We start from the raw sequence: 18,574 nt of genomic DNA on the forward strand, positions 1-18,574 counted from the left end.
TCTGAGTTCTGCTCAGATACACACTGTTCCTCCCTGGATAAACTCTGTGGAATGGAAGGTGTATCAGGTCCTCGAGAACTTTCAGAGAAGCTTCAGAGTTCTTTACAAGCATAAGGAATACTGGCTCTATTCCTACACAATGCCTCTAGAAATTGACAGCAGAGGGGAAGGATTCGGGGCGTGGCGAAGGAAGGGGCGTGGCATCACAAGGGGCAAATGGTGGAGTGAGGGGCGTTCCGGGAGGCGGGGCGTTCCGGGAGGCGGGGTTAGCCAAGACTCCTGCTTAACATGGCCACGCTTCGCAGACTGCAAGAACCTTCCCGGCACTTACTGGTTTGTGAGAAATCAAACTTCGGCCACAAAAAGTCTCGCCATAAACATCTCGTGGAGACGCATTATCATAATTACAGGGTGAGTCAGGTCTACCCGGCCTTCTTTGGCCGGAGAGGTTTAGGGTAAAGCCTCTCTGGGTTTCTCCCAGCGGGACCTCCTGGTCTTGCCTGGGCGGACAGAGTCCGCCACGGAGCATGCTGGGAACTGTAGTTTGTGCAGTTTGCCGACTGCCTTTCTTGGAGGTGTGTAGGACTGCAACTCCCAGCATGCGCTGAACACAGAGCGGTGCTCCGCCCTTAAGGAACAGGATTTTTGGTTTTCGTTTCTGGCTGGTTAATGCCAGGTTCAGAATCGAGTCTTCAGTCGTCCGCGGTAGCTAGATGAAGGATTGGACAGGCACCGAGGAGTTAGGAGTGTGACCCGCACAACATTTAGCTGCCTTTCACCCCAAATTTGGGATGGTCTCTCCGTAGCTCTGTTTATGCCTCTCTCCACCCGGTTTGACAACTAAGGAACGCAAAAAAAAAAAAAAAAAAAAAAAAAAAAAAAACCTTTCTGAAGACGATAAGGGCTTACGCATTTTACACCTTAAATATTGGCTTGATACGTTTCTCAGAGACATTAACTGGCATCCTTGTCTCTCAGGCACAGGCTGGTTGGTGTAACTGCGGGACGGATTTTCGATGTGCGCTTGGGAATCATTTGAAATCCCGCGCGGATTTTACACCTCCGCTTGGTTGAAATCTCATCTCAGAGGTGTATGGCTTCTCTTATCTGGCCTGACTTGTTACCTTTGTGTGGGAAATGGAAGCATGTAGGAGCACTTCTGTTTCTATGTAGCTTCTTACTAATAGAATATCTCTAAACACCTTATGCCCCCAAGAGCAGTTCCTGTGGTTTCAATGACTCCAGAGTAAACAAGTCTGAATTACACTGTACTTCCTTGATTGTGAAGTGAGAAGGTTGTAACATGTATTGCTTCTGTGCAAAAGACAAAATTTAAGCAAGACTTCCATTACATTTCTGCTTAGTCCCTTGCCTCACATTGCAATGCAGGAATGAAAAACTGAGTAATCAAGGATTTTTGCCTGAGATTGATAGATTTAAAAAAAATTGTTTCTGTCTCAGCAGTGGTGACACACACCTTTAATCCCAGCACTCTAGAGGCAGAGGCAGGTGGATATCTGTGAGTTCGAGGCCAGCTTGGTCTACAAAGTGAGTTTCAGGTAGTCTCCAGAGCTGCACAGAGAAACACTGTCTCAAAAAAATAAAACACACACAAAAGAGATTAGTTCCCAGCCAGAAGGCAGGTAGATGTCTGAGTTAGAAGAGGAAAAAAAAATTAAAAGATCATTGCCTGTGTTTGTATGTCCCAGTAAAACCTATGAAGGAATAGCTAGCAATTTTCATATTTCACTTCTAAAAACATGGTGTTAAACTTCATTAAATATGACTTTGTACTTGTACATTCCAACAGGTTTCATTTTTTATTCCTGAATGTGGGCTGCTACCAAAAGAACTGAAAAGCCTGGTCATGGAAATTGGGCCCTATTACTCTGTGAAGAACTTACCTCTTTATGAATTAGTTACACGTGAATTCATCCACACCTTTGTAAAGAAAGGTAAGAAAAGGTATTTAGTGTTTCAAATGAATAAGGCAAGAGGAAAAGCAATTGGAAGATCATAGCAAAATCCTGGAGTTCTTCACTCGTTTTCACAAAGGCCTGCAGAGGACAGACCATGTGGTTAGCTGTGTGCATCACTTCTCCATGTTGGTATTGCTCAGTCTCCTCTTTCTTGTGTCTTCTTTAGGTGATGGCTAAGTATCTTACCAAATTTAGTTAACCCTTGCAACAACTCACTGAAGTAGGTCGAATCCATACTTAGCAGATGAGGAAGATTAAGTAGCTTTGATTATTAATTTGGGTTGAGTAGTTTCTGACTATTAACTTAGGACTTTGCCTCAAAGCTTTGTCCTCTTGCCCCTTCTACTGTGCCTCTTTCTTTCTGCTAGAATCCCAAGATTATTGGTTTTCTTCTGAGTCCATTCTCAGCCTGTTGATGGTATATTTGCCCAAGAAGACCCTGAATGGGTCCTGAGTAGGAGTAGCTGGATCTTAGTATGTATGTGTTCCAACTTATCCCTGGTGTGTATTGAGTGAGTTAGAGTGCTGAACACTGTTACCTACCTGGAAAATATGTTGTCATGTGACAATAATTCATAAACCGACATTGTGAAGGGTTAATTCTTTTCTTGACTTTCTCTTACAGGTTCATTCTCTGCACTAACATACAATACAAGTATTGATGAAGATAATTCTGTTGCCCTCCTACCAAATGGTGACAACATTCATTTTTTTTCCTTCCTTTTCAATTATAAAAGATATCTGTACAGTTAAACAGAAGCAAAAAAGTACTACTCTAGGGAGTAGAGAGATGGCTTAGCAGTTAAGAGCATTGGCTGCTCTTCCAAAGGACCAGGGTTCAGTACCCAGCACCCACTTAGTAGCTCACAACTGTCTGTCTGTAGTTCCAGGGAATCCAATGCCTTTGTCTGGTCTCCACAGGCACCAGGACACACATGATGCACAGATATACATGTGGGCAAGACATCCATGTACATAAAAATGTAAAATAATAATTTTTTAAAAAGTCAAATCGTACTGCTCTAAACAGTAAAATGAAGCTTCTCCTTCAGCTCTAGACTTCCTTCTTAGATGGAGCAGTTTGATGTTTTCTAGAATTTTCTATGAATTTATAAGCATAAAAATTTTAGCGTTAGTTATGTTACATTGTTTCTCAGTGGGCTTATTTCCCAAATTGTATGGAATAGACATATTCCTTCATCAGTGCAAATGGTTCTGTCTTAGACCATTTTGTTTGGTTTTGAGATAGGATCTTGCCATTTAGCTTGAGTTTGTCTCAGATTTTCATTCCCCCTGCCTTAGCTTTCCAAGTGCTTGGATTACAAACATGAACCACCACATCTCTATCTGGCTCTGACAGTTTTTAAATGTCCTGGAAAAATGGTTCAGCAGCTAAGAGTGTTTACTGCTATTGCAGAAGACCCAGGTTCAGTTCCCAGGACCCACATGGCAGCTCACAACTCAAGTTCCAGGAGCCCTGACATCCTCTCTGTCCTCCACAGACTCTTAGGTGAACTTAACGTACACCCAGGCACACAAATACACATAACATTAAATTAAATTTGAGTTTAAAGAAGGTATTTGAAGTAATGTACAGACCAGAGTTTGATGGTTTCTTCCTTAATACAATTATAATTATTTCTAGCTTCACTACTGTAATAACTATAGATGTATATATGATAGATAATATCACCAAACATGGTGTCTCACATCTGTAATCCCTGTATTTGGATGGCTGAGGCAGGATGATTACTACCAGTTTGAGGCCAGCCTCAGCTATATAGCAAGTTTTAGGCCAGTCAAGTACATGGATAGATAATATCAGTGTGTTATAAATAAGGTCTTCATTTGTACTTATAATGCTGTTTTACTGCTCAGTTGTCTACCTTCCTTAGAGAATATCAGCCATAGTTTAACATCTCTCTTAAGGGAGCTATTATTTGATTTATAGGGAAATTAATTTTATCACTGGATAAAGATACATATGAAGAAACTGGACTTCAAGGTCATCCATCTCAGTATTCTGGCAGAAAAACTATGAAGTTTAGTAAGTATTATGTGTGTTCTATTGGTGTCTAGCAAGTAAGTTTTCTTGTTAAAAAAAAAAAAAAAAAAAAAAAAAAAAAAAAAAAGTTAAATGTTTACCACAGCTCTGATCTCCATTCTCTTGCCTTTGAAATCAAGGAGCTGTTGGTTGAGCTTCCCAGGGTATTAGTTGGTGTTGTTTCTCTTAGCTGTACACTGTGGTTAAGTAAGGGTTGTAGAACAGTGTACTCAGTTTCTTTATGATTCCTAGTAGGGATTCATTCACAAGTGAAGAGGTGGTTTTGTTGACACTGGTGTGGACATCAGTAACCCAAGCTGCCACATACACCATACTCGTAGGCTAGAGTTGATCTTTGACCTCTGAAGCTTTAAAGTATTTAACACTAATGTAGTAAAAAATAACCCACTGAGGGATATGTTTTTGATGAAAGAAAGGGGGTGAAGAACAAAATCTATACTATTAATTAATAGATTAATTAATCGATACTATTAATAAACTTACCAAAAATGCAGATGTTTTTCTATAGTGTAAGCTGTGTATAATTTGAATGAAAGATGTATTCCTTTTTCTACTTTAAGTTATTTCCATCGATTTAATGGATTTGTCTGTTAACCTGGATTCTAAGAAGTATGAAAGAATAACTTGGTCCTTCAAAGAAAAGAAGCCTTTGAAGTTTGACTTTCTTTTGGCTTGGCATCATGCAGGTATGAAGTATACATTTTATAATGATACGGTGATTTTGAAATCTTGTTGGAGAAGTGTAATCGGAGATTGAGTTGTGGTGTATCACTGTGGTCAAGGGATGTTGTTTACATAGGTGTGAGGACATTGTGAAGAAGTTGTGCCAGCTTTCCGGATAACTGCAGCGCCTGAGTTCAGGAGCATCTAGTTCAGACACAATCTGCCCCAGTGTCCTTGGGTTTTCTACAGATGCAGAGAGCCTCACAGTGGCTTCAGAACAGCTAACCTGTATCTACTCCCTTCTTTCCTTTCCATGCACACCAGACAGCCTTGGCTAGAATAGTTTAAAGCAGCATGAGTTATAATTATATGTATGTGATGTGTTTATCATTATTGCAGGATAGTATCTCAGATGGACTTTTAAATGTCAGATAGCATTTGCTGTTACTTTTAATTGATTAGAACGCTGAATTAAGTGCCATCTTTAATGTTCATCAAGTATATTAACCTGCTTACCACTTCCACTTAGAAGTGTATCTTTGGCCCATTAGCAGATTGTAACAAAATCAGATCATTGGGAGTTACAGTTGTGTAGTATCACCTTTGGAGGACAGGTAAACAGTCAATTTTGGAACTCTATCCATCCATCTGCTCCTCATGGAAAGGTCCTGGACTTGGTCAGCCCCAGATGGCTGTTGTCTGTTCAAATTTTCTAAAGCTTGATGCTTTTCCTTCTGCGATAGTAAATATACAGGAGGGGAAAGATATTTACTGATGTTTCTGTCATTTGGCAACTTCTCTGAGGACTGTCCATGCAGTGAGTTCTGTGTAGCTAATAATTCCAGAGAAACTAAGAATGGCCTGAGAGTTTACTGTCTTCCAGCCAGCAAAGTCAGCCACATGTGTCATGGGTCAGTGACAAAGAATTTGATTAATCACTGTGGTAGCAGCTGATTAGAAGCCCTGCTGGCAAGTTGATAGTGTCACTCGAGGATAAGCCGAGGGCCTGACAACCTAGAGCCTGCTATCCAGGAGCAGGAGAAGCTGGGTGTGTCAGCTCCAGGAGACAGTGTTTACCTTGCCTCTGCTTTCTTGTTCTGTCTGGGCCTGGCTGTTGGGATAATGTTCCTGTTGAGTTCATAACATCCTATACAAGGAATACTTTTTGGGTTTATACATGAAGTTGAATTTTTCTTCTTAGAGCAAGTAAAACAATTATGGACCTGAGCGGAAGGCGTCATTTATTTTCCAGGAAAAGTGAAAAAGATAATTGTTCATGATACTTTAGCATAGGCAGCCGAAAGCAACCTGAAGTGGTTACAATTAGGATATAGCCTTGCCTAGCTTCTATTTTACTTTATCCTACCTATTGCCCATAACTCAAAAGGGAATGGGAAAGGTCTTGCGGATGGTGATACATACCTATAAAGGGAAGCAAGGCAGGCAGGACCATGCATTTGAGACCAGCTACATACTGAGACCCTGTCTCAGAAACACACAGAAAAAGAAGAGAATGGAGTTGGGTCAAGACTCATCCAAGTTGTAACAATGTTGACTCGGCCTTATTTGGTGTGTTTTAAGGTGCAGAAGAATCACCTATGATGTCATACTTTTCCAAATACCAAATTCAGGAGCATCAGCCCAAAGTGGCATTGAACACAGTGAGAGAGCTGCAGTGCCCGGTGCTGCAGGGCAGCTCACTTGCAGGAGAGCCGGAGGAGGCGTGCAGTGCTCTGGAGCTCTTCGACTGGCTTGGCGCTGTCTTCTGCAATGCCGACCTGTGCGTATATGAGCTCTAGGGTTCAGTACTTTGGATGTGGTTATATAGTGGTGGTAAATCCATTTTTCTTTCCTTTTATGGCAGAAATAACCAGTCTTATAATTTCATATCAACCTACTGCTGTCCTCAGCCGAGCACAGTGATAGCCCAAGCTTGTCTGTGTACAATCACGGGTTTCATAATGTCAGAGAAGATACATGTCCTTCTGGAACAGCTGTGGTGAGAACCCCTCTTGCCTCTTGTCTGTGTCTCGCACTTGTTGGTGCTACCTTGGGGTGTTAACGACTTTTGTTAGTGTGGTACAAGGCAAGACACCTCATACACACCCCTTTCTCCATTACTTGGACTCACAGTATAGTAACATTTAAAATTTTATAAGTATTCATTAAAAACAACAACAACAAAGAATAACCTTATCTTTTTTTAAGCTTAATTTTATTTATATGCACATGTGTGTGAGTCCAAGTAGAGGCCTGAAGAGGGCTTCAGATTCCCTGGGGCTTTGAGTTTATCTATGTGGGTGCTGGGAAGCAAACTTGGAAGTAAGTGCTTTTTTTACTCCTGGGCCATCTCTCTGGCCCTGGCATATTCTTGCTGACAGAGAAAATGCTATTTGGAAGAACTTAACCCTTGTGGAAAGAGAAAGCAGAGCCTCAGTAGGTTTCTTGAAACAAGCTGCTCATTTTCCTGGTTATGTTTTGAGCCATATATACATACACTACTTGAAAACACTTCAGTATTCTGTGGTACAAATTATGATCTAGGTTAAGTTAAAGCATTCTGAAAATCAGCCAGGCGTTGGTGGCACACGCCTTTAAGCCCAGCCTGGTCTACAAGAGCTAAGTTCCAGGATGAGCCCCAAAGCTACACAGAGAAACCCTGTCTTGAAAAACAAAACAAAACAAAATAAGAATTCTGAAAGTCTTTCATTCAGAATTAGGTAAGAATCCAGCATGGTGGCTCACACCTTTAGTCTCAGCACTTAGGGACACAGGGGTAAGTGAGATCTGAGTTGGAGGCCAGCCGGTGTATATTGTGAGTTCTAGAACACCTTGGGCTACGTAGAAAAACCCTGTGTGTTTTTAGTGTGTGTGTGTTTTTGTTTGTTTTGTTTCTTTGGTTTTTTGTTTTGTTTTGGTTAGGCCATGAGCATGGTAGCCGAGTGTTAAAGCAGTAAGTCCCCACCCCAGCAAAGAATATCACTCCTCATGGGAGAGAGGTCAGCAAGTTAGCTCAGTGGGTAAAGGCACATGAGCCAAAACTGACAATCTGGGTTTGATTCTTTGGACCCACAAAGGACCTCAAAGTTGTCTTCTGATCTCCACACAGGCAAACAAACAAAGCCCACCTTAATAGGAGGGAAACTATTATGTAATTTGGGTGGGGTGAAGTTGTTCTCTGGGTCTTAACTGATTTTGCAGGCTGTAAGAGCTGCTGAAGTTGTTTTTTGAGTGTTGTGTTAGTTAATCTTTACGGAATTCATAATATAGCACCAAGTATTTAATTCACATAGCCTAGTTTTTATGAATCAACAGAGAGTCTTGGCTTACTTAGAACATCAGAAATACCCATAACCTAGGATAATTTATTTAATGTGGATGTTCCTGACCTATGATTTATGAGAACTTTCTTTCTTTTTCAGCCACTACTTTGATGAACCAAAGTTAGCCCCATGGCTCACCTTGTCCGTTCAAGGCTTTGCAGACAGCCCTGTTTCATGGAGAGAGAACGAACATGGCTTCCAAAAAGGAGGCGAGCACTTATACAGCTTTGTGGTTTTCAATAATCAAGACTATTGGCTTCAGATGGCTGTTGGGGCACATGATGACTGTCCACCATAAGAAAATGAAAAATTTAAAACTGTTTGTTTGCTTATTTGGTGTCATATTTCCTCATTATGGAAGGGTTATGTGACACCCAGCCTGGTCACGATTCACTTCTCAGATCCGAATTTGCTTGCTGTCTGTTCTTCTGTGGCCCCTGGGCACTGGCTGCCTGTCCAGTGAATAGAGCACAAGGTGTTACTTACTACAGAGTGGGGTAAGCTGGAAAATAGCAGGGACCAGCAAGATTGGGCCCCTTGGTGAGATCGTTAGGTAAAAAAGGAATCCTTATTCTTGGCAGGTCCTGTTGCTGTCACAGGTGCTAGTCACATATAAACTGATCTAGTTTGATTTTCTGTTGATCAGAAGCAACTTCTGGAAGGAAAGAACAGGTTACAGTCTATCATCAAGGGAAGTTGTAGCAGGCACTTAGAGACAGCAACTGAAGCAGAATCCATGGAGGAATGCTACTTTCTGGCTTGCTCACCTAGCTTTCTTATACAGAGACTTACTCTTGCTTATGAATGCCTGCCCTTAGCTTGACTTGTTTCTAGCCAGCTTTTTTTTTTTTTTAAATTAATGCATTTGTAGTTTATTATCATTATCATTTATTAACATTGTTGGTTTATTATCAGTATCATACATTATGTCTTTGCATAACTGCTCCATATATTTATAGGATTGGTAGCATGGGATGCTTGTTTTTTTTTTTTTTTTCCTTTTTTAATTTAAATTAGAAACAAGCTTGTTTTACATGTCAATCCCAGTTTCCTCTCCCTCGCCTCCTCCTCTGCCCCCTACCAACCCCCTACCATATCCCCTTTCTGCTCCCCAGGGAGGTTGAGACCTTCCATGGGGGATCTTCAGAGTCTGTCATCATTTGGAGCAGGGCCTAGGCCCTCCCCCATGTGTCTAGGCTGAGAGTGTATCCCTCTATGTGGAATGGGCTCCCAAAGTCCTTTCATATACTAGGGATAAATACTGATCCACTACCAGAGGCCCCATAGATTGCCCAGGCCTCCTAACTGACACCCATGTTCAGGGGGTCTGGGTCAGTCCTATGCTGGTTTCCCAGCTATCAGTCTGAGGTCCATGAGCTCCCCCTTGTTCAGGTCAGCTGTTTCTGTGGGTTTCTCCAGCCTGGTCTTGACCCTTTGCTCATCACTCCTCCCTCTCTGCAACTGGATTCCAGGAGTTTGGCTCAGTGTTTAGCTGTGGGTATCTGCTGTGTCCGTCAGCTACTAGATGAAGGCTCTAGGATGGCATATAAGGTAGTCATCAATCTCATTATCTGGGAAGGGCATTTAAGGTAACCTCTCCACTATTGCTTAGATTGTTAAGTGGGGTCACCCTTGTAGATCTCTGGACATTTCCCTAGTGCCAGATTTCTCTTTAAGCCTATAAAGGCTCCCTCTATTATGGTATCTCTTTTCTTGCTCTCCTCTTTTCTTCCCCAGACTCAATCTTCCTGTTCCCTAATGTCCTCACCCCTCTTCTTCTCCCTTCTCGTTCTCCTAACTCCCTCTCCCCTCCACCCATGCTCCTAATTTGTTCAGGAGATCTTGTGTCTTTCCCCTTCTCTGGAGGACCATGTGTGTCTCTCTTAGAGTCCTTGTTTCCCAGCTTCTCTGGTGGTGTGGATTGTGGGCTGGTGATCCTTTGCTCTATATCTGAAATCCATATATGAGTAAATATATGAGTAAATAACCCAGTCTTTTTGTGACTGGGTTACCTCACTCAGGATGGTTTCTTCTAGTTCCATCCATTTGCCTGTGAATTTCAAGTTTCCATTGTTTTTTTGTTTGTTTGTTTGTTTGTTTTCCTGCTGAGTAGTACTGTGTAAATGTACCACATTTTCTCCATCCATTCTTCAGTGGAGGGGAATCTATGTTGCTTCCAGGTTCTGCTAGCCAGCTTTTCTTAAATTATCCTATCTGCTTTTTCTCTATTTTACACACCTTTCTTCTTACTCCTTGGGTAGTTGGGTGGCTGGCCCCTAGCATCCTCCTCTCCTCCTTTTCTTGCTCCTCCCTTCTTCTCCACTCTTCCTATTTATTCTCTCTGCCCACCAGCCCCACCTATTTCTCTCTCCTGCCTAGCTATTGGCTCTTTATTAGACTAATAAGGTGTTTTAGACAGAGTAACACAGCTTTACAGAGTTAAATAAATGCAACGTAAAAGAATTCAACATAGCCGGGCAAAGATGGCGCATACCTTTAATCCCAGCACTTTGGGAGGCAAAGACTGGTGGATCTCTGTGAGTTCAAGGCCAGCCTGGTCTATAAAACTACACAGAGAAACCCTATGTTCAAAAACCAAAAAAAAAGTGTAACACATCTTTGCACCACCATTAAACAAATATTCACAAAGTAAAAGAATGTAAGACATCTTTAACTAATATTCCACCATAGCCCAGGACTACCTGCTTAGGATTGGCTCTTCCCACTGGTGGGCTAGGCCCTCTTGCATCTTCCAACAATCAAGAAAATGTCCCATAGATGTGCTCGTGGGCCCTGCTGGTGGAGGCAGTTCCTCAGATATATAAGCATCTGTTTATACCTGTCACAGGCACTGTGGGGCTGCCAGGACAGAGGGGAGGACATTTGGGAGGATAGTTACCACTACTTTAAGCTCATTAGTTCAAGCTGGTATGTATGACTTTCACGGCTGAAGGCACGGCAGGGATGTAGGAAGGGCTGGGATGTGGAGGGAAGGACCTTTCCCCTGTGGAGAAAAGCCACCAAGGACCTTCATCCACCTTCCAGCTCATACGCTGGGTCCTTAGTGTACAAGTTTGGGAAGCCTGAGATTAGGAGCCACCTTCCTCTAAGGGTGAATGAGAGCACATCTCAGAACAATGCACTGCTTCTGGAAACTAACGATGACTCTACTTATAGAATTTAGCATTTTGTGCATTGTCTTAGTTTAGGACAGGGCTACTCAAGGGTTGAATAGGAGACAACACAAGGGCCTGGATCTTGTGAGGTGTGGTTCACTGAACACCACCAAAGCAATGCCTATCGTAGGCTGTGTGGAAGATAGTTTAAATGCTTAGAAACACCCTTTGCCCTGAAGCTTGCCTGCTGAAATTTCAAATTGAGCTTATGGATCTTTGCCTTCAAGTTCTTTTTTTTTTTGTCTCATGTCTCATGAATCCATCCATTTGACTGAACTTACTGTCCCTTTTCTGTCCCCATTAAAATCCATGTTGGGCTGGGGCAGGGGGTAGAAGGAGAAAATGGCTACAACAAGCTGAGTGAGTGTGACAGTAGAATCCACCCTAGCCATGTAAAGGCCATCTCTAGGGGACAACTCTGAGAAAGCAACTAATGAGGACATTCAGACATAGGGTCATTATTCCATTGACTTTGTACACTCGAGGGGAAACCAGGTTTGAGGGTAGTCCTGCCTGTCTTCTTTGCTCCCCTCACCTAAGGATGAAAGTTAGGGCTCTTCCCCTTGACTGAGGAAGAGTTCACATCAGGCTTTCATTTCTCATCACAGTTGGCAGCCTGGAGACAACATGTTCTGCTAAACCAGTGACTGGGCTTAGGCCTTGATGCCTAATGGAGTCACCCAGGTGGGAGGTCCTGCTTAGACCCAGAGGCTGTCTCTCGGATCTGTGAGCAGCCAAGATCTGTCCTGTGAATCTTAGGCCTCTGACAGGTCTCCATCTCTTTGTGCCCATGAGAAAGTTTTGAGCATATAATGCCTTCTGAATTTCCAGAATGTTCTCCTTTCTCTCAATTGGTAAACTTTGCCCTTGTCCATTCAAAATTTCTCAGAAGAAAAGCAAAGCCAATACATTTAATTAAGTAACAACAATGGCTGACATTTCTGGGCAGTCATTGAGTATTCAGGCAAGCTAAGCTTTTTAAACACACTCCACCAGTTAATGCCCACCAAAGTCCCTTGGAACAGACATGACTCACATTTCACAGATAGACCCCACTATGGCCCACAGGGTGAAGTAGGCTACCAAGCCAGAACTGCTCATTAAGTTTCATTCTATACCTGGGGATTTAAAAATTAAGATGTATAGCCGGGTATGATGGTCAACACCTTTAATCTCAGCACTTAGGAGGTGGAGGCAGGCAGATCTCTATGATTTTGAGGTCAGCCTATTCTGTGTAGTGAGTTCTAGACCAGCCAGAACTATATAGTGATACCCAAATCTAAAAATAAAACAGTAAGTTTTCTTTATCTTTCATAAATACGTTTATTTATTCCCGAAATGAAAGTAAAATATGAAAAGGACTTGTTTCAGTTATTGTTAGATAACAAATTTCCCCCAAATTTAATCAACAATTTGCTGTTTTTCATGATATTTCTTATTGATCAGAAGGTCTTAAGTGGCCTCACTCCCACACTTAGAGGTTGTCCTGGTGGCAGGTTTGATGGTCATCTGGGACTATTGACCAGAGGCCTCAGTGCTCTTCCATGTGGGCTTCTTCGTAGCTGTTTGGGCTTTCTCACAACATGGTGGGTTCCAGTAAGGAACATTCCAGAAAGATAAGGCCTATTGTGAAAGTGCTCAAGGATCCAGTTGGGAGTACTCTTATTTGTGATTCACTGACTAAAGTTACTCTCATGGCCAAAGGCTGAATTGGCAGGAGATTATACAAGGAGTCTTGAGCGGTGCTCACTGGACACCACCAGAGCAACAGTTTACCATGGGCTTCATGGATGAGAGTATATGTCTGAGAAACATCCTTCCTTTCCTCTTAGATTCACCAGTTGCGCTTTCAAATTGAGCTTAGGAATCTTTGCCTAATATTTTCCTTTCCCCTCCAGACAGTCTCATGTCTCCTACCCAGGCTGACCTTGAGTTTCCTATGTAGCTGAGTATGACCTTGAGCTTCTGATCCTCTTGCCTCCACCTCCTGAGGGCTGGGACTATATGTTCCACCATGCTGGTTTTATGCAGTGCTGGTGATTGAAGCCAGAACTTCCTGCATGATAGATGAACATTTGATCAACATCTCCAGGTCCTGCATATATAATATTTGAAAGTTTGGTGACATTCAGAATGCTGAACTGATCAGTAAGTGGCTTGCTCGTTTGTAAAATTAATATTCTCTACTTTCAGTTTAATAAGAAAGATGGATAGCTGTCCTGGTTAATCTCAACAGCCTAGAGTCATCTGGAGGAGTCTCAATTGAGAAATTGCCTAGATCAGATTGATGTATGGCCATGTCTGCGAGGGATTGTCGTGACTGATTTCTGATGTCAGAGGGCCCAGCTCACTGTTTACAGCATCATCCCTAGGCAGATGGGCTTAGACTGTGTGGTCGTTTAAATAGGTAAAGTCTCATAGACTCATGTGCTTTAATGTTTGGCCCATAGGGAGTGGCACTATTAGAAAGTATGGCCTTGTTGGAGAAAGTGAGTCCCTGTGCAACTTGGCTTTGAGGTCTCATATATGCTCAAGCTATGCCCAGTGTGGTACTCGGTTCACTTGCTGTTGCCTGCAGATCAAGATGTAGAACTCCCAGGTCCTTCTCCAGCACCATGTCTGCCTGCACACTGCCATGCTTCTCACCATGATGATAATGGACTAAACCTGTGAAACTGTAAGCCAGCCCCAATTAAATGCTTTCCTTTATAAGAGTTGATGTGGTCATGGTGTCTTCACAGCAACAGAGCACTAAGATGTTGTCTTAAGTTGCTTTATGTCAGAGTGTTTTATCACAGCAGCAGAATGAAACTAGAATAGTGACTATCCACTGAAGTTAGCCAGCTGGAGAGAAGGACAATCAGAATGTCAGCATGCCCTTGAGATTTCCATCCCATCATCAGGCTAAAAGGTCTGTCTCTCTGTGGCCTCTTCTTCATGCCCTGTCATGTCATTGACTCCAAACAAAGAAGCAACTTAAAGGTCTCTCTCAGACATTTGCTGTCCTTCCTGGTGACAAATATCCTGCTCTCCTTCCACAGCCTGCAGGCAGCACATACACTTGACCTTGGCCATTCTTTGGGCATCATCACTAGGGACTCTTCTCAGGGGCCCTCGATAAGGTAGGTGCCTCCATGGTGGGGTCTGTGCTCCACACATCCTCAGGTCTCCATGTTGCACATCTCCCACACTGCATGAAATGGTCAGTTCTAAGTCTGCATCCTCCCCACTCTGGAGTAAGACTTCCCCACAGACTGGAGCCACAGTTTGACAATCTTTTTTCCTCTATTTTTTCTTGTTTAATTGTGGTAAACTTATAAAATGGGACACAATAACTTTATTGATCATAGAACCCAGTGGTATTATTCACATTTACAGTTGTACAACCATTGCCACTTATCCACTTCTAGAAGTTTTCAAATCCCAGTCAGAAAGTCCATTCCTAGTACATAGTATCTCTGTGTTTTGCCTTGTCCCCAGGTTCCCAGGTTCTGGATACCTCTATTCTATTTCCTGTATCTATGAGTCTGCTTGTTCTATAAGTGAGATGATGTCCTCAAAGTTTATGTTTATGTTTATTTTTCAGCCTATATCAGAATCTCCTTCATTTTAAAGAAATATATACTAATACATTCCACCTTACAGACTTTCTTCTTGCCAATCTTTGTATTCCCAGGCCCTGGAAAGTGCTCAGTCACTGTTTGATGTATGTCGTGGTTCAAATGTGAAATGTCCCCCATAGGCACCTTCATTTGAACACTTGGTCCTTAGCTGGTGATGCTATTTTGGGAAGGTGTGGAACTTTAGGACACAGAGCCTCTTACAACCTGTCCCCATTTCCTGTTCACTCTGGGTGTCTTCAATGCAGATACAGTGTGACCAGCCAGACTCCTCCCACACCAGTGCCTTCCCTGTCATGGTAGAATGTGTCTCCTAGAACCATAAGCCAGAAGAACCCCTCCTGCCCTTAAACTATTTCTTGTCACATATTTTGTCACAGCAATGAGAAAAGTTAATAAGATGGATAGATGAAGGAATGAGTGGGCGATGTACAGAAGCTGTGAGGGCTTGAACTAGGTGAGGTCAACTATTATTTATGATTTATTGAAGCCACTGGAGATCAGAATAGCAAAGCAGCCACGCTAGTTAGCTACAGAAGCTAGGCAGTGGTCATACACACCTTTAAGCCCACCACTTGGGAGGTAGAGGTAGATGGATCTCTGTTAGTTCCAGGACAACTGACTACTACAATCCTAAAAGGACAGCTAAAAGAAGCAGCTCACACAGAGGTAATCTCAGCACCTGGGATCACATGCCTTTAATCTCAGCATTAGGGAGGTATATAAGACAGGAGCAGGGTCTCAGATCTGGCATTCAGTCTGAGAGTTGGTCTCTAACCACACTGAGGAGAGCATAGCAGTCTGAGTGAATCTGAGGAACAGTGAAGTCGGAACAGTTTGAGGATCGCCCCTTTGGTCAGAGCTGAGGTAGAGGTAAGAGGTGTGTTGCTTTTCTGATCTTCAGCTTGAAGCTTGAACCCCAACCCCTGCTGTCTCTGGGCCTATTATTTATCATGCTACAGTCGATCCAGTTGCCTGAATTACCAACATAAATGCTCAGGGACCCATGTTCAGTTTTCATTTTTCACAAGTGAGAATAATCAACATTTCTCCTCCAATGTTATCAGAAGCATAAACAAATTCCCCATAGTGGAATATGATATCCAAACCTAAACAAAATGTCTGAGTTTCCCCAATGGCTTTGCTTCAGTCCACTTCAGAGAAGCTGGGTAAAAGATGCACCTAGTAACTCATTGCATGTTTTCCTCAGTGGGCTTAATTTGCATTCCTCAGATGGTTGGGGATCTTGAACTTTTTTTCCCCACATACTTGTTGGCCTTTTGCATGTTTTTTTGTTGTTGTTGTTGTTTGTTTTTGTTTTTTTTATTTTTTTTTTTTTTACAAATGTCTCTGCAGGTTCTTTGCCAGAGTTGTAAACAGTTTATTATAGAGACAGAAATGCCAAAAATAAAAGGCTCAAAGTAAGAATCAAAACCAGTGTTAAACAAGCTGTGTCCTGCTCTAAGCTACTCCGCTGTGTGTGAAATAATGGTGTTTTTCAGGCTGTGCTTTGCCTTGAGAGACTATTTTACAAGGAGCCTTTTTACTCCGTTGAGGAAAAGGAATGGGAATAAGCCCTGGGTAGAGCCACGCATTGCGCCATCAGCCACAAATTTTACTAGTGTAGCACAGACTGATAATTCCGTTCTTGGAAGCAGAAAAGGAATTGCCTTATACATTTATTAGGGTGAATGGAGATTGTAGGGGCACATGGATGTCAAAATCCTATCAGAGAAACCAAGCCCAAGAACTTAACAGACACAGGAAGGGTGACAGACACCTGATTGTGGTAGGGATGCTCCCGTCAATCTATCACGTGACACAGGATGGAGCATAGGACTGTCCCTGGAGTTTCCGTTTATCTTCTTTCTCCTATTGTTGGTGCAGTTTGGGACTACCTGCCTGCCTGTCTAACTTTTCACCTGTCTCAACTTGGGTCTGACTAACCTTGCCATTTCTTGCTCTTGGAGCCCAGTTCAACTTTTCGAAAACCTTGAAGCTTCATTGCACAGCGGTGCTCTCAAACTCTGACTGCAGCAAGTTCAGTGGCAGCTGTTCCCTGAACTAGTCTCCTTGTTATCTCACCAGGGCAGATCTCTTAGCCCCCTTCTGAAACCTCTTCACCTCTGCAACAGTCTCTCTAATTTGCATTTGTCCTGTTAAGCACATATATGCACAGAGATACACCTACTCTGTGCTGTGAGAGTTAATAATTGAGACTGGAATGAAAGAACCTGAGTTTACCTCAGCCAGACAACCAGGGTAGGTGTGATTATCTGCTGCATTTCTGCCAGTGCCACTGAGGGCCACTAAATGCTGGCACTGTGAAAACACACACATGTGTCTATATTTCTGCATACAGCCTTACCACACTCTCTAACAATCAGACCCTTCGCTGTGTGGAGCCTGACACAGTGACTTGTGCTGTCCTATAGAGATCATTAAAGCCTAACTTTATGGGCCCTGGTGTCTCCATTGGCCATTCTTAGGAGAGGTACGGGGTGCCTAAAATCTACCTTCTGACCCAACACAAAACTCAGGAAGCAAGGCCAAGGAGCTTCTATTTTGTTTTTTCTTTTTAGTTTTGGATTTTGTTTGTTGTTTGTTTTGTTTTTCAAGACTGGGTTTCTCTGAAGCTTTGGAGACTGTCCTGAAACTCACTCTGTAGACCAGGCTAGCCTCAAACTCAAAGATCCACCTGCCTCTGCCTCCCGAGTGCTGGGATTACAGGCGTGTGCCACCTCTGCCCACCCAGGAACGTCTCTTAACTGCTATAAAAGATTCCCTTTCTCAATTAGAGATACTACAAGTCTTTGTGTGAGAATTCACTTGCTGTGTTTCTGTCCTTTATAAAAACCCCAATCCTAGTTTGGGGTGAACACTTCTGTTTCTTGGATTCATCATTCCTAGTGTAACAGGTGTTGCTATTCTTTCTTCTGTTTAGGTTTGAGTTTCTCGGTACTTTATACTAACCACACATCAGCTGGGATGTTCACAAATAGCCTCTCTGGATTTGTAGGGTGTCTCTTCTTTGCTGCACAGAAGTTTTTGAGTTTGGTGTCTTAGCTTCTGCCTGTGCTTTGAGATCATAAACAAGAAATCATTCTCAAGACCCCTGTCACTGAATGTGTCCCTGTGTTTTTTCTATACTTTTATAACCTGGACCTCACATCAATGCCTTCAATCCACTTGAACTGATTTTTCTATATGGTATGATGTTTGGATTTCATCCTTTTACATGTGGATATCCAGTTTTCCCAGAACACTTGGCTGGGGGATACCTTTCCCTGTTGTGTGTCTCAACATCATTGTGAAGAGTCAATGGATTAAAATTGCTTTGGTTTATTCTTGACCCTGTTCCATGTCATTAATCTGCAAACTGTCTTATGTTAGTAATGTGACATTCTCATTACTGGAGGCTTATGACAGATTTGGAAATCAAAGAGTGTGATCCACTGGATGGTGGTGCACATTTTTAATCCCAGCCCTTGGGAGGAGGAGGCAGGTGGACCTCTGAGTTCAAAGCCAGCCTGGTCTACAGAGTGTGTTCCAGGACAGCCAGGGCTACACTGAGAAACCTTGTCTCAAGCAACAAGAACAAAATCAAAACAAAAGTGTGATCCTTCTGGCTTCATTCTTTGACTGTTTGGGTTTTTGGTGTGTGTGCGTGTGCGTGTGCATGTATGTGGTTTCTTTAAAATGAGAGGATTATTTTCTCTTTTCTTGTGGGATTGGATTTGTGTTTGGA

The 18,574-nt window shown here is 42.6% G+C and overlaps 1 protein-coding gene across 1 annotated transcript; it reads left to right on the forward strand.

Annotated features, from left to right (window-relative positions):
- The first annotated feature begins 234 nt into the window (after nucleotides 1–234).
- Nucleotides 235–8,352, forward strand: Rpp40 (ribonuclease P/MRP subunit p40). Its single transcript, XM_051194443.1, has 8 exons — nucleotides 235–411; nucleotides 1,811–1,955; nucleotides 2,605–2,673; nucleotides 3,931–4,026; nucleotides 4,605–4,730; nucleotides 6,289–6,487; nucleotides 6,572–6,706; nucleotides 8,130–8,352. The coding sequence occupies exons 1-8, from the start codon at nucleotides 289–291 to the stop codon at nucleotides 8,326–8,328; spliced, it is 1,092 nt and encodes a 363-aa protein (XP_051050400.1). The 5' UTR covers nucleotides 235–288; the 3' UTR covers nucleotides 8,329–8,352.
- Nucleotides 8,353–18,574: the final 10,222 nt, after the last annotated feature.

This window comes from Phodopus roborovskii, unplaced genomic scaffold (genome assembly GCF_943737965.1).
Source record: "Phodopus roborovskii unplaced genomic scaffold, PHOROB, whole genome shotgun sequence".
NCBI classification, from domain to species: Eukaryota; Metazoa; Chordata; class Mammalia; order Rodentia; family Cricetidae; genus Phodopus; species Phodopus roborovskii.